The sequence below is a fragment of the Muntiacus reevesi genome, chromosome 5, assembly GCF_963930625.1.
Source record: "Muntiacus reevesi chromosome 5, mMunRee1.1, whole genome shotgun sequence".
NCBI classification, from domain to species: Eukaryota; Metazoa; Chordata; class Mammalia; order Artiodactyla; family Cervidae; genus Muntiacus; species Muntiacus reevesi.
This window is the reverse complement of record NC_089253.1, coordinates 85,357,161-85,372,062: the sequence shown is the minus strand read 5'-3', so window position 1 is coordinate 85,372,062 and position 14,902 is coordinate 85,357,161. Positions and strand designations below refer to the sequence as shown.

The 14,902-nt window shown below is 37.1% G+C and overlaps 1 protein-coding gene across 12 annotated transcripts in view; it reads right to left on the bottom strand.

Moving 5' to 3' along the window:
- PRRC2C (proline rich coiled-coil 2C) overlaps positions 1–14,902 on the bottom strand; it is a 97,924-nt gene that overhangs the window by 37,948 nt on the left and 45,074 nt on the right. For all 12 annotated transcript variants that reach the window (XM_065935690.1, XM_065935693.1, XM_065935695.1 and 9 more), the window contains exons 12-16: positions 13,129–13,762; positions 7,002–7,171; positions 6,323–6,572; positions 4,855–5,065; positions 1,396–3,663 (exon numbers count right to left, since the gene is read on the bottom strand). In XM_065935690.1, coding sequence (XP_065791762.1) covers positions 1,396–3,663; positions 4,855–5,065; positions 6,323–6,572; positions 7,002–7,171; positions 13,129–13,762 — 3,533 coding nt within the window. The remainder of the gene's footprint in view (positions 1–1,395; positions 3,664–4,854; positions 5,066–6,322; positions 6,573–7,001; positions 7,172–13,128; positions 13,763–14,902) is intronic.

Here is a 14,902-nt window from a genome sequence, read left to right as displayed (position 1 = left end):
TCTGCAGGTTCAAGTTGCTACCATCTCTATGGTACAAAAGAGCTGCTAAGTAGCTGAAACCTTGAGTATTACTACTTGAAATTCGAATAGCTTGGTTATAGTCAACAACTACATTGTTAATGTAACTATATATATTATCCTACTCTTTTGACTTTAAAAGGGAGGTTTAAATTCTGTGTTAAACTGGTACTCAATAAACACAACTAGTAGTATTAGTTCCTTGGAATCTTTTCTAAATTATCAGGAAGCGAAAGTAGTTTTTACTGACTGATATAGTAACCTGCCATGCTAAATGTAACTAACCAACGCAGATTAAGATAATATTTTGTCTGAATAAATTTTTTATCACCTCAGGCTGCAAATCTGGAGATTTGCTTTTTTAAAAAATGGGCACACCATAATGATAGTTGCTTACTCTACACCAGGTGTTACATTGTTTCAAAATGTGTCACTGAACCTTCACACATTTTTGAAGTTCTACTGCTTTCTCCTCATTTTACTGGTGAGGAAGCAGAGAATTTATAAACAGAAGGACCAGAGCCTAGACTTAAAACTAGAAATAATGCTACTTTATAATTTTCTTAGTATTAAAAAATAGTAATTTGCTATAACCAGCATTTTAATATTTAAAAAGAACAGACCAAATTTAGCACAGTTGAGAAAAAAAAATTTTTTTTTTTTGAGAAAAATTCTTTTATAAACACCAATGACATGCTATTTGTGTTACTGGAGGTGGGGCAAGACTTTGCTTCCTAGGCCTTTCTGTAAGCTAGATGGTTTATTGTAGGTTTGCAACTTGAGAGGGGAATATAATGTATCCTTCCTTAAGTTTCAACATTCACTCTCTAGAAACCAGTACAGAGTGACTGAATATGATTACAACATACTAATTTTAAGTCCCAGAGCACCTGTGAGCACCACAGGTTTCCAGAGAGAAATCAAGAAAGACAGGCTACTCATCATCAGTAAGATGGTCTACCAAACGGAAGACACTGTATATGTCCTGTCCTCCGGGGTGTGTCGATTTTCCCAAAGCTACAAATTTCTAACAGGACTCCTTTGGGAGATGTAACAAAACAATAGGCAAGGACTTCTGTGATCCACTAACCTCTTTCTCAAGCACTCTTACACTTTCAGAATAGAAAAAAAAACCCTACAGGAGAAGAATGTGACTGCTGCCTTTGCACAGTTCAACCAAGAAGTATACTTCTAGTTTCTCTAAAGGTGCAATAGCAGCCACTCACGGTCCAGTGGTTAGGACCCTGTGCTTCCACTGCCAAGAGCCTGGGTTCAATTCCTGGTTGGGGAATTAAGATCCCACAAGCTGAGTCACATGACCCACAACCTCCCCCCCAAAAGATGCAGATGTAATTATATGTAACATAAAATACTCACCCTCGCTTTCCACTTTTTGATGGTGGGCCACTTCTCCTTTCATTCCTAGGACCTGAGAAATTCCTTCCGGATTTGGGTGGACCATTGTTACCACGCCGATTCTGGCGATCTATGCCAGGTCGCTGACTAGAAAAACTTCTCTTTGCTATTTCCCTCTTTGGAGGTACAACATTCTCTCCTGTCTTTACCACCACTTGTGCATTCAAATCAGCATTTTTTTTTTCATCCCTCTCACGCCTCTCATTGAAATCACTGCTTTCAGAGGCTGTTTCCCATTCTTCATTTGCCTGATCTGAAGAGTTCTGGTTAGATAAGTCTGGTGTCTTATTCCCAGAAATATCCCCAGCAGTATTAACTGGTTCCTGAACCACATTATTAACTGTGCCATTTGTGGACACTGCCACCTCATTGGTTTTTGAAGCAGCCTCCCTCTCCCTTAGTCGTCTAAATCGGGGAGGTTTATCTTGCCTTGGTGGTCTCGTAGGACGCTGCCTTCGGGGCCTCTCTCTAGCTGGGTCAAATTTTCGCTCAAATTTTGGAGGCCGTTTATCTGCTGGGATAGGGATAAACTGCTCATGTCTCCTTAGTGGCTCCCCATTGTCTGGTTTAGGAGCTTCTGTCTGCCTTGGGTTCCACTGATTGTCCCGATAAGCAGGTCTTCGTAAGGTAGAAGGGCGTGATGGGCGACCTCCAGGATCTCTTCCACCACGTCTGAACGTTCCCCCTCTGCCTCGCCTTGTAGGCTCTCCTTTAGGAAGGAAGCCTGGTTTAGATTTATCATCATCCCTTACAAAAGGTTTTTCTAGAGGTCTACTATCTATTCGGACATGATTTTCAGACTTGAAAGAAGACTGAAGCTTTATAGGTTTTTTGCTTTCAGGCCGTTCCTCTCTTTTGGGAAGCTTACTTTTGCTTAAACTATCCTTGTCACTTGCACTTTCATGAATTTCACTGTCTGTGTCAGTCTCTGAACCTCGCTGTCTTCTTCTTTTGGGAACAACTTCAAAATCAGAGCTCTCACTTCGTGTTTCACTTTCTTCTCGCTGCCTGAGGGGTCCTGGGGCCACATGCTCTGTTCGTGGCTTATTGTCTCTATACTGAGGATAATCTCGAGTGTGCCCTCTACCACCCCTACCACGTCCTCCATAAGAGCCTCTGTAGCTTCGCCCTCTGGAGTAATATTCACCTCGACCTCGACCTCTGTATCCTTGATCTGGAAACCAATCTCTATCTCTAGCTTCTTTCCAGTAGGTCCTAGGGGGTAAAGTGGATTCTTTTTTAGCTGTTGGTCTTGAATCTGGTCGAGTTCTCTCTGTAACAAGGTCTTTGCTTATGACTTTCTCAGGCTGCTTTTCTTCCTTGACTGTTGGTGCTGTGACAGTTTGTTGGTTCACAGTTTTAACTGCAGGCTCTACCTCAACACTACTTACAGATTCCAAAGGCTTCTCGGTATCTTGAGGTGGCTTTTGTACCAAAGTTGCAGGCGAAGTTTCTACTGAAGGAAGTTTCTCTGGTTCTGGTTGAGGTGGTGGTGGAACTGACTGTGGCTGAACTGGTGCTGTAGATGGTGCGGTTGGTGGAGGAAGAGGTTCTTTCTTTTCTGTCTTTTCAGGTTTCACCATTTTTTCAGTGACCTTTTCTCCTTTTTCTCCCTTTTCTCCTTCTTTCTCCTTCCTTTGCTCCCGTTCTTCTTTCATATCTCTCAGTATAGGTTTCTTAATAGGACCTGATCTTCTCACAGGCCTGTCGTTACCTTCTTCTCTTCTGTTGGAGCTAGGCCTTGGGCCCCAACGAGTTTCCGATTTAGATTTATACAATTTCTCAGGTTTTGGTCCATCAGAAGATCGGATAAAGCCCTCTTTTTTTGGTTTTTCCTCTGGCCTTTCTGCTGGTTCTTTTGAATCAATACCTCTGCTAGTTACTTTAGGAATGCTTGCAGATGGCTCATTCCTCAGCTCCTCTGATTTTTGAGTATGGTTAGATCCATGGCAAACACTTCTTTTCCGGGCAGGCTGACTTTCTCCAGCTGAAATTCGCTCTTCTTGAGGAGTGGCTATAGTCTTTTGATCAGGTACATCAAAACAAGTAGCCTGACTATTTGTGTCAGTATGACGAGGTCTAATGTCTTCCACTGATCTGCTTAAAAACTTCTGTACGTCTGTCTCACTTGATTCTCTGACAAAGTCTGGTTTTGGATGAGCCTCTAACTGACCATGTTCTACGGGATAAGCAGCAGTTATCTGTTCCTGATCCAATGGAGCTTCAGGCCTACGATAATGAGAATTCAAAGAAATAATAGCCATCACAGCAAAAATCTTTTTCACATGTACATGCACAGCAAAATAATCCCTCCAATTTAAAAACAAAAAATGGATCCTAAAGAACCTTATGTCTCTACAAAAAGTTCAGTGCAACACTATTCATCAGAGCCAAGAGACCGCAACAACCTAAATGTCTCCTACAGATGAATGGATCAAGAACATGTATATGCATACAACAGCATGTTGTTTAAAGAAAGAAAATCCTGCTATATGCTACATCAGAGATGAGGAGATTACACTAAGTGAAATAAACCAGTCACAGAAGAATAAATACTATATGATCCCACTATATAATAAAACTAGTCCATAAAGAAGTAATTACCAGGGACTAGAAGGAAGGGGGAAATGAGTTGGAATTAAATGGGTAAAAAATTTTGATTGTGTAAGATGAAAAAAGTTCTAGAGATCTGTTATACAACGTTATGCTTACAGTTAACATTGTACTATACACTTAAAATTCTGACAGGAGGGTAGACATTGTGTTATGTTTCTACTCCCCTCAATTAAAAAGAAATGAAACTAAGTCCTTAAGAAAAAGAAGTTTAGATCATGCTTATGTGAAAGTTATATTCATCAAAACTGGTAATTTTCACTTATAAGCAGAGTACACTAGAGTAGGTCCATCTTTCCCAATGAATCAGAATTTTAAAACATCATAAAACATATTCCTTAAAAGGGCAAAAGCTCTAACTTATCATTATAAATTACTGAAGATCACCAATTGTCTGATACTTCAAAGTAACTGTAAATTAGTGTTTATCCTTAACTTGACCTTAGAAAACTTCCATAAGATATTGATAATTAAATGTCTAACATTTCTCATTAAGTGGAAGAATTATATCAAAACTTTAGTCAGACTATATGTCAAGTACAGGAGAATCTTGACAATTTTGACAGCTACCACTAAATTTCAGTATTTAAATAAGCGTACAGAAAGAACTATGTTACAAAATGCCCTAATCAATCATTACTAAATGCTGGGAAAAGGAAAATACATCCTAAAATGAAATAAGGCATATTAAATAGGAGAAAATCCGATCTGTGGCTCAGCCCTAAGTCAGAATGATCTCCAGGGAGACTATACAGTTTTCGTTTCCCAACAATATTCTGTTGGCTTGCTAATGACTTTAATAATTACCTTACATCCTCAGGCTCTTCTGTTGCCTTGGGAGTGGTGGCCTGCTGAGGCTCAGCATGAGGATAGGGATCTGACCCCCACATCATTCGAGGCTCAGAGAGCGAAATCGCATGATCTCTTGCAGAGCGAGCCAAATGCTCAAATGACTCAGAATTGTTTGGTGACCCTTCCATCTGATCTCTTCTCATTAATGGCTTAGGAGGAATCATTCCTATACAAAAGATCAGAAAAAGATGGGAGTGCAGGGAGAAAACAAAGGAAACAGAATCATTATAGACCAGAATCCAGGTTAATACTTTATTACTATTTGGACATCTCTATATTTAAAGAAACACTTTTGGCAAGTGAAACTGATTAACTCAAAAAAATCATCAATGAAAACTGAATCTTTCTGTGAATGAGATTTTTATTGTTGCTGTTAAATAAACAGATTTAAAAATCCAGGAAGCAACATAAGCAAAACCATAAGAACAGCCTATTTTACTTTAAAGGAAAGAAAAGATAATGCCTATAAAAATCAGATAACAAGTACTATGACTCTGTGCATGTTAAACATTTTGAGAATTACACTAAGTGATGAATTTTCAGAAAAACATCTTCCATAGAAAATTCTATTAATTTAATTAGTTGATCAGTATGCCATAAATTATGTCTCTTAAATTTAAAATTTTCATATATGATAATATACATGTTTCAATGCTAGTCTATATGAAACAGATCGCCAGTTCAGGTTCGATGTATGAGACAGAAGGCTCGGGGGCTGGTGCACTGGGATGACCCAGAGGGATGGGATGGGGAGGGGGGCTCAGGATGGGAAACACATGTAAACTCATGGCTGATTCATATCAATGTATGGCAAAAACCACTACAATACTGTAAAGTAATTAGCCTCCAACTAAAATAAATAAATTAAAAAAAATAAAATTTTCAGTATAAATTTTAAAATCAAAATGTAATTCTTGGTCATATTTTTATCACCTCTAAATTTTCCTCTATACCATCTTGGTACTGGATTATCTGAATTTATTCTGATAAACACAGCTATCTTATTTGCTTTTAGTTAACCTATTAGGAAATTCAGGTGGTAGGCTGGTAAATGACAGAGGAAATAGCTGTAATATATAACATATGGATAAAATTAAAATGCTGAAACACCTGAAAGAATGAAAACAATGCAGTAAACAATAGATATTATAACTAAGATAGTAATTTTCCATTTGAAATTTTTGAAATAATCACAAAACAGAAAGTACAGTATTTCGGTCTTACCACACTGTTGGTACAGTATCTGGAATTTAACTACTCTGTGCTGAAAGAAGATACATCATTTTATGACTAAGAAGTCCTATGTAAGTTCTTACTAGATTTTAACTCTCAAAGGAAGTAAGACCAAAATTGTGGGGAAAATGAAAAACTCTAAACTTGCACAACTGCAAGTAAGCCAGGAGACGATGCCACTCCAACTTACCAGGATGAATGGGCGGGATATCCATAGCAGGTCTACCTGACATCATTCGAGGATCCATGTATGACTGCATCATGAGCCATCTTGGATCAAAACCCATGGAAGCCAAATGCTGGGGGTGAGGTTGCATGGGCTGGTAAAGAGGTCTATGTGGTGGTGGAGGGACGGCACTGCTGGACGGCTGAGAAGGAACCGTCTGTGGAAGCACACCTTGCTGCTGCTGCTGCTGCCACTGCTGCTGCTTCATCTGTTCCTGAAAATATAGGCAGGATCTCACATTTTGAGCCTTTGGTTCCATGTGATAAATTAATACAACCAATCATATCGGAAAACAGGCTTTTTTGAAACCCTGAGGGAAAAGAACTCAAAACACATTTGACAGTGAGAGATGGCAAGACAAGAGAACAAAGGTTCAGTTATGACATTCTGCCTTATACTTCAACAACTAATCACTCATCAATTATACTGCAAGAAACCACTTCCTAGAAAGGAAGATGAGGCAGAAGGAAAAAAGGAATGTATAAAGCCCATATCAACAAACTTTTACTAATTTAAAAGAGGCAAACTTTTCAGAGGAAATCTGCATGTTTTGGGTATTTTGAATTTTATGTTAAATTATTTCTCATACTGAACAACAAACCTTTTAAATCACACGTACAAGATAAAATGTTTTTATTGTTACCTGCTGCCGCTGGAATCGTGGTGGTAAAGACTTCTGAAACTGTTTAAAATAGCCAGATAAAACAGCAGGCCGAGGCTGAGATCCTGATTCCGGTTCTGTTTCATGTGCTATCTGCGTGGTCTCCTTTTCACTGCGATTGCTATCTTGTCTAGTGAAAACTGGGTCATCCTCTGCCCAAAGAAAAGGTGAAAGATAATGATACTCATCTATAACACTTAACATTAATACATGCTGTTCATACTGGAGTGACATAATCAGATATATTTTAAAAGTTAACGAGGAAGAAAGTCTCCTTACTCCAAAACACCATTTTGTATTTTAATACTGGTAACCATCAATGTAATGAGGTAACATTAGTTTAACAAAACCTCAGATTTTCTCAAAGCTGGATTCTTAAGATAGAACTCACATGCCCAGATGCTTTATCATGCAAAAGTCTGTACTCGATATTTTGTGATAATAAACCATTTCAAATTCTATCTATTTTTCACTGTTTCAAGAAATATTAAAACTACTGTCAACATTTACTTGTGGTTCAAAATGGTCTATAAATACTTAAAATAGAACATGTTGGTTTATAAAATTTTTCTGATCAGGGGATTATTATCAATAAAGAAAACTAATGAATCTAAACTATGATCATTCATTTTAATGATCATAAAATGAATGATCATGACAACCGAATGATCACCAGTATCTTCAAATATATAAATCATTGTACTATGTAAAGGGTATCAATTATGATATACAAAGAGCAGAACCATACACATCCCCTCACCCAAAAAAAGTTCTCATCCCAAAGAAAACCAGAGTTATATTCATTCTAGAAAATGCCATTTGTTACAACTACATATAAATTCTTTTCTCAGAGAATCGGAGGTGAATTTTAAGGGGAAAGCTAACGTAAAGACAGTGTAAAACCATGCAGTAAAGAATCAAAAGTCACACTTTGTATTACATTCAATATTAAAAATGTTTTAAAAATGATAAAATATTAGAGGGAAAAGAGAGCCAAGAAGGTGCAATATTTAAAAATGAAATGGGTACACCTTATTGGTAAACCTAGCTAAAGTTAAACTGCCATCAGAGGACATATAAAATGTGAATGAAAATAAAAGTGACACTAAATAATGATCACTAAAAACAAAACCAAAATTAGTTCATGTATAATATATAGTCTCTGTTGACAGTAAATTAATCAGGGTCAATACAAGTATTCGCTTGCAAAACTATGACTAAAATAAATTTCCTTATTTCTAATTCATGGTCTTTTCTCATTAACTGCGAATAAAATTCTCTAAGATTGTTCTTACAGAATTCATCAATTTTAAAGTATAAAAATATTTTTCATTTCTGTGGTGAGAAATTTTGCTTTATCTTTTTTAAGTGTTTTGAGCTAAGTGCTTAGGATACATAATAAAAGGAAAACTTTATAACTTCAAGCAGCATTGTCTTATAGAAATAGCATGGGTTTTACGGTTTAAAAAAATTTCAGTATTTCCATAACAGAAATGTACTGAAATAAAACTATTTCTATCTCAAATCACTGTTTACTAAGACCAAACTTTAAATTTCAAGCATAGTTCTATTAATTACAGTTTATGAGCCAATTTTGGGAAGAACACATCAGCTATTATAGCCAGCAAAGGCTTTTTTTTTGGTGGGAGAAGGGGGGGCCCCCACACATCAACAGGTATGAACCCATGCCTCCTGTGGTGGGTGGAAGCACAGAGAGTATTAACCACTGGACTACTAGGGAAGTCCAGCAAAGTTTTTTTTTTGGGGGGTGGGGTGGGGGCGGGAAGCATTTTGATAAGCATATAGATGACCTATGAAAGCTTTTATATATCTAAGCTGGTAGAAAAACAAATAAGAAATTATGAACAGAGCAGTCATTTAATTATGACAATCCAAAATTCCCACTAAGCTCTATTCAACTTAAATTTTAGAGGTATTAACCCATGTATAAACAAAGGAGATTTCATTTAGTTAGATGCTGTAGAATCAGAAAAGGGTAAAAGAATCAGCATCTAAGTATGAAGCCAATACTATTTTGCTGACAAAATAGAACTGAAGGTCATCTAACTATATGATGTCTACAATAAACTCACTTGAGATCCAAAGATATAAATAAACTGAAAATGAAAAGATATTCCATGGAAATAGTAACCAAAAGAGAGCAGGGTGGTTACACCGAGATAAAACTGACTTTAAATCAAAGTTTTACAAGAGACAAAGGTCATTAAATACTAATAAAAGGTTCAATACAGCAAGATACAACAATTATAAACATTTACACATCTAGTAACAGGACCATCAAAAAAAACCCACTATGCAAAATACTGGGGGATACATTACTTGTACATTTAGAGGCTTCAACAACCCCATCTCAACGATGAATAGAAGAGCCACACAGAAGTAAGGAAAAAGGACTCAATAAACCAACTAGACCAACTTTGGGCTTTCCTCACAGCTCAGTTGGTAAAGAATCTGCCTACAATGCAGGAGGCCCAGGTTTGATTCCCGGGTCGGGAAGATCCCTTAGAGAAGGAAATGGCAACCCACTCCAGTATTCTTGCCTGGAGAATCCCATGGACAGAGGAGTCTGGCAGGCTATAGTCCATGGGGTCACAAGAGTCAGACATGACTTAGTGACTAAACCACCACCAAACCAACTAGATTCACAGACATATATAGAACACTCAACCCCAAAACAGCATATATATTCTTTTCAAGGTCATTTTCAGAATAGACAATGTTAGGACCCAAATTAACTCTCAAGAGAGTTCAAAAGACAGATATAGAAAGTTTTTTCTCTAACGAAAATGGAAAGAAGTTAGAAACCACTAGAGAGGTGAGGAATATTCATAAATTTGTGGAAATTAAATAACTTTTTTTTCCAGTTCTTCCAGTTTATTGCTACCAACCCATTTCTCTCCACCCTCATGCATGCATGCTCAGCCATGTAACCCCATGGACTGCAGCCCGCCAGGCTCCTCTGTCCATGGACTTTTCCAGGCAAGAACATTGGCGTGGGTTGCCATTTCCTTCTCCAGGAAATTAAATAACATTCTTAAACAACCAAAAAATTAAAAAAGAAAGTGCAAGGGAAGTTGGAAAATACCTCAGAGATGAATGAAAACAAAAACACAACATACAAAAACTTACAGGATGCAGGAAAAGCAAAGCGGGGAATTTATAGCTATAAATGGTTACATTAAAGAAAAACAAGGAAAGCTCTCAAAATCAATAACCTAGAGTTATGACTTAAGGAATAAGAATAAGAACCAAACGCAAGGTTACTAGAGGGAAATAAAATTCACAGAAGAGATCAAGAAAATAGAGAACAGAAAAATAGAGAAAAATCAATGAAAACAAAAGCTGGTTCTTTGACAAGCTCTACAAAATTGACAAATATTTAGCTGGGAGAGTAACTAAGGAAAAAAGTCTCAAATTACTAAAATTAGAAATGAAAATGGGACATTACTACCAATTCTACAGAAATAAAAAGGATTATGAGAGAACTATGAACAACTGTACATCAATGAACTGGATAACCTAGATGAAATGTACAAAGTCTCCAGAACAAAAACATCTACCAAGACTAAAAATCACAAAGAAATATAAAATGTGAACAGACTTTTAACTAGTCAGGAGATTGACTTGGCAATCAAAAACCTTGCAGCAAAGAGAAGTCCTGGACCTGATGGCTTCACTGATGAATTCCACCAAACATTTAAAAATCTAACATCAATTCTTCTCAAACTTTTCCAAAACTGAAGAGGAGGGAACACTTCCTAATTAACTTACAAGACCAGCATCACCATGATACCAAAGCCAAACAAGGACACAAGAAAACTGCAGATAAATACAAATATCTCTTATGAACATTGATGCAAAAATTCTCAACAAAATACTAGAAAACAGAATTTAGCAATATACTGAAAGTATACTAATTACCATTACCAAGTGGCATATATTCCTGGGATGCAAGGATGGTTCAATATATGCTGCTGCTGCTGCTGCTAAGTCGCTTCAGTCATGTCCGACTCTATACGACCCCAAAGACGGCAGTCCACCAGGCTCCCCTGTCCCTGGGATTCTCTACGCAAGAACACTGGAGTGGGTTGCCACTTCCTTCTCCAATGAGTGAAAGTAAAAAGTGAAAGTGAACCCACTCAGCCGTGTTCGATTCCTAGCGACCCCATGGACTGCAGCCTACCAGGCTCCTCTGTCCATAGGATTTTCCAGGCAAGAGTACTGGAGTGGGTTGCCATTGCCTCCTCCAGCTTCAATATATACAGATTGATCAATATACTACACATTGACAGAATGAAGGGAAAATAACACAATCATCAAAATTAATACAGAAAAGGATTTTTGACAAAATTCAACACATTTTTATGATAAAAATACTCAAACTAGGAATAGAAGGAAACTACTTCAACATAATAAAATCCACTTATCAGAAACCCACAGCTAACACTACACTCAATGTTGACAAACTGAGAAGTTCTGCAAGATCAGGAAGAAGACAAAGGTGCCTCCTCTTGCTACTTTTATTCAACTTAGTATTGGACAATTTTGAGGTGAGGGGTTCAAGACTGCAGTGGAAAAATAACTGCAGATGTGGTAGCAACAGCAAGAGAGCTAGAATCTGAAGTGGAGCCGAGATACAGCTGAATTGCTGCAATCTTATGATAAAACTTGAATAGATAATAAGCTGCTTTCCAATGGATGAATGAAGAAAAGTAGCTTTATGAGATGGAATCTACTCCTGGGGATGACTATGAAGACTATTAAAAAGACAACAAAAGATTTAGAATATTATTACATAAACTTACTTGGTAAAGCATCAGCAGGGTTTGAGAGGACTGACTCCAATTTTAAAAGATTTTTTTGTGGATAAAAGTTATGAAACAGCATTGATGCTACAGACAAATCATTTGTAAAATAAGAGCCAACTGATGCAGCAAACTTCATTGCTATCTTAAGACATTTGCCACAGCTACCACTCCAACCTTTGGCAACCACCAAACGGATCATCAGCAGCATTAACACTGATGCAATACTCTCCCACACCAGCAAAAAGATCATGACTCACTGAAGGGTTAGTGATGGTTAGCACTTTTAGCAATAAAGTATTATTAAGGTATGTACATACTATATATATACACACACATATACATATCTCTAAACAGAATGCTACTGGACACTTAATAGTCTATCAGTTCAGTTCAGTTGCTCAGTTGTGTCCGACTCTTTGCGACCCCATGAATCGCAGCACACCAGGCCTCCCTGTAGGATAGTGTAAACATAACTTTTACATGCATTGGGAAATCAAAAAAATTTACATGACTCGTTTTACTGCTGTGGTCTGGAACAAACCTGCAACATCTCTGAGGTATGCCTGACTGCAAAGAAATGAAAGTAGGGTCTCAAAGAGATATCTGTACACTCACAGTCACATCAATATTATTCAAAATATGTAAAACATAGAATCAACCCAAGTGTCCATCAACAGATTCAGTAAGCAAAATATTGTGTGTGTGTGTGCATTTATATGATGAATTAGTAGACTTAAAAAGGAACGAAATTCTATCCTTTCTTTTTTTCTTTCACTTATGCTACAACTGATGAAACTTAAGGACATTATGATAAACAAAAATGTCAGTCACAAAAAGACAAACACTGTATGATTTCACCCACATGAGGCACTGACAACAGTCACAATCACACCTATGGGAAGGAAGCAGAATCACCACCCAGTTATTGTTTAATAGATACAGAATTTTGATTTCACAAGATGAAAGGAGTCCTGAGATAGATGGCAGTGATGGTTCATTATGAGTGCTTTTAATACCATTTTAATAAAAAATGGTTAAGATGCTAAATTTTATGTTATATGAATTTTATCATAATAAAAAAAATTTCAGAACAAAACCCACATTTTCAAGTATTCAATTTAAAAAAAGTATCCAATTAAATTCAACCTATAACCAAAAAACATCAATCACTTTTATTTGGATTACATATTTTTAAAAAAACACAAACATTCAACGTTCACAATATAAGCAATAGGAAGCCTTTTGCAAAGCTTATATAAGGACAAACAAGACTATCATACCTTTGTTACAGTTGTTTTCACTTTCTGGTTTTTCTACCATAGGTTCTGAAGTAGGTTCTTTGTGTTCAATTTTTTCGTCCACTTTCTCTCTCTCTCTCTTCTCTAACTCGCATTCCTTTTCCTGTTCTTTTGTCTTTTGCAGTTCTTTTTCCTTTTCTGGCTGCCGTTCTAGCTCCTTCTCTTTTTCTTGCCTTCTTTCCTTCTCCATTTCTCTCTGTTTTTCCTGTTCTCGCTCCAGTTCTTTTTCCTTTTCCTGTTGCCTTTCCCTTTCTTTCTCCCTCTCCTTCTCTCGCTCCTGCTCCTGTTCTTTTTCAAGTTCTTTCTCACGTTCCCGTTCCTTTTCTCGTTCTTTTTCTCGCTCCCTTTCTCTAATTTCCTCTGGAGAGGGTTGTTTGTCCACTATGCCAAGCTTTTCATCCAGTCGTTTAAGTTTCTCTGCACATGCGGCTTTCCTTTGTTCTTCCATTCTTCGCTCTTCCTCTTCACGCCGTTTACGAGCACGTTCCACCGCTGCAGAAAGTTCTGACTGTTGCCTTCTTCTTTGCTTCCATATTTCATCTTCATCTGGGACCTGCTGCTTGGGGGGGAAAGGGCCTGGTCTTCCAGGTACTGCCTGTCGGTCTGGAGGAGGATGCTGAAATTTTAAAATAAATTCTCAGATGAGTATGACAACACAGGATATATCACAGACATATAGCAGGAGCAAAACTCTCCACAGAATATCAGAAATTTCCCTGGAAAATATACACATTAAATGCAAAATCAATGTGGGGAAGATAGTATATCTAGATAAGTTTCTAGAATAGTTAATCCAGCCATCTAATATTTACTGAGCATGTACTTATCTATTGTGCCAGACACTACTGCTCACTCAGTATTTGTTGAGTAAAATTAGAAGCTGCCACAACATGTATTTCAAAATCTAAATTTAGGGACAAAGGAAATTTAGAATAGGAGTGCTTTAGTAGTAACTGCTAGAGACAGAATGCCTAAAGAGGGAGAAAAGTCCATAAAGATGCAACATGGCATCACATGAGCCAAGATCGGGGTACAGTTACAAGCAAAGAGTGCATAGTCAAAGATGCTAAGTGAAGAACATAAGAGACACTGCTGCTGACATGCCAAAGGAGAGGAAATTCCTAGAAAGCAGCCTGGGTAGGAATTCTCTCTTTTTTTTTTTTGAGAAGTCTATGTTTAAACAGAGATTCATATCTAGAGCCCATGGTGGAGAGGTGATCACCTGAGAGACTGAGTTTTACTAATTTAATTTTCAATTAATGTGTTCTAAAACAATTACTACAAAGTCTAAAATCAATGCCAGCAACTATGCAAAGACAAGCAGAATGAATAAAAGCACATGAAGAGCTGAAACACCAAGGAACTTAAAAATGTGCTTTAAAAATACTGATTTTTAATAGCTACTAAGGTGAAGAAACCTTAAAAGCCATTAACTATTCAGAATTCCTACAAAAGAGAAAACAATGATGTGGTGAAAACACTGGACTGAATACTAAAAACAACCAACCAACCCATGACTCCAGACTCTAACATTTACTAACAGTGATATCTTAGAAAAACTGCTTCATCTCTCTGGTATTGTTACTTAATCTATACCTCAAAGACAAGCTGCAAAAACAAAGTAATTATATAAGCACACCTAATTTATACTGTAAACTCACAGGGCAAGCATTTTTTTTGAAAAGCAACTTTACTGAAGTATAATTTACATAAAATGTGATGCATATATTTTAACTGTATAGTTTTATGAGTTTGG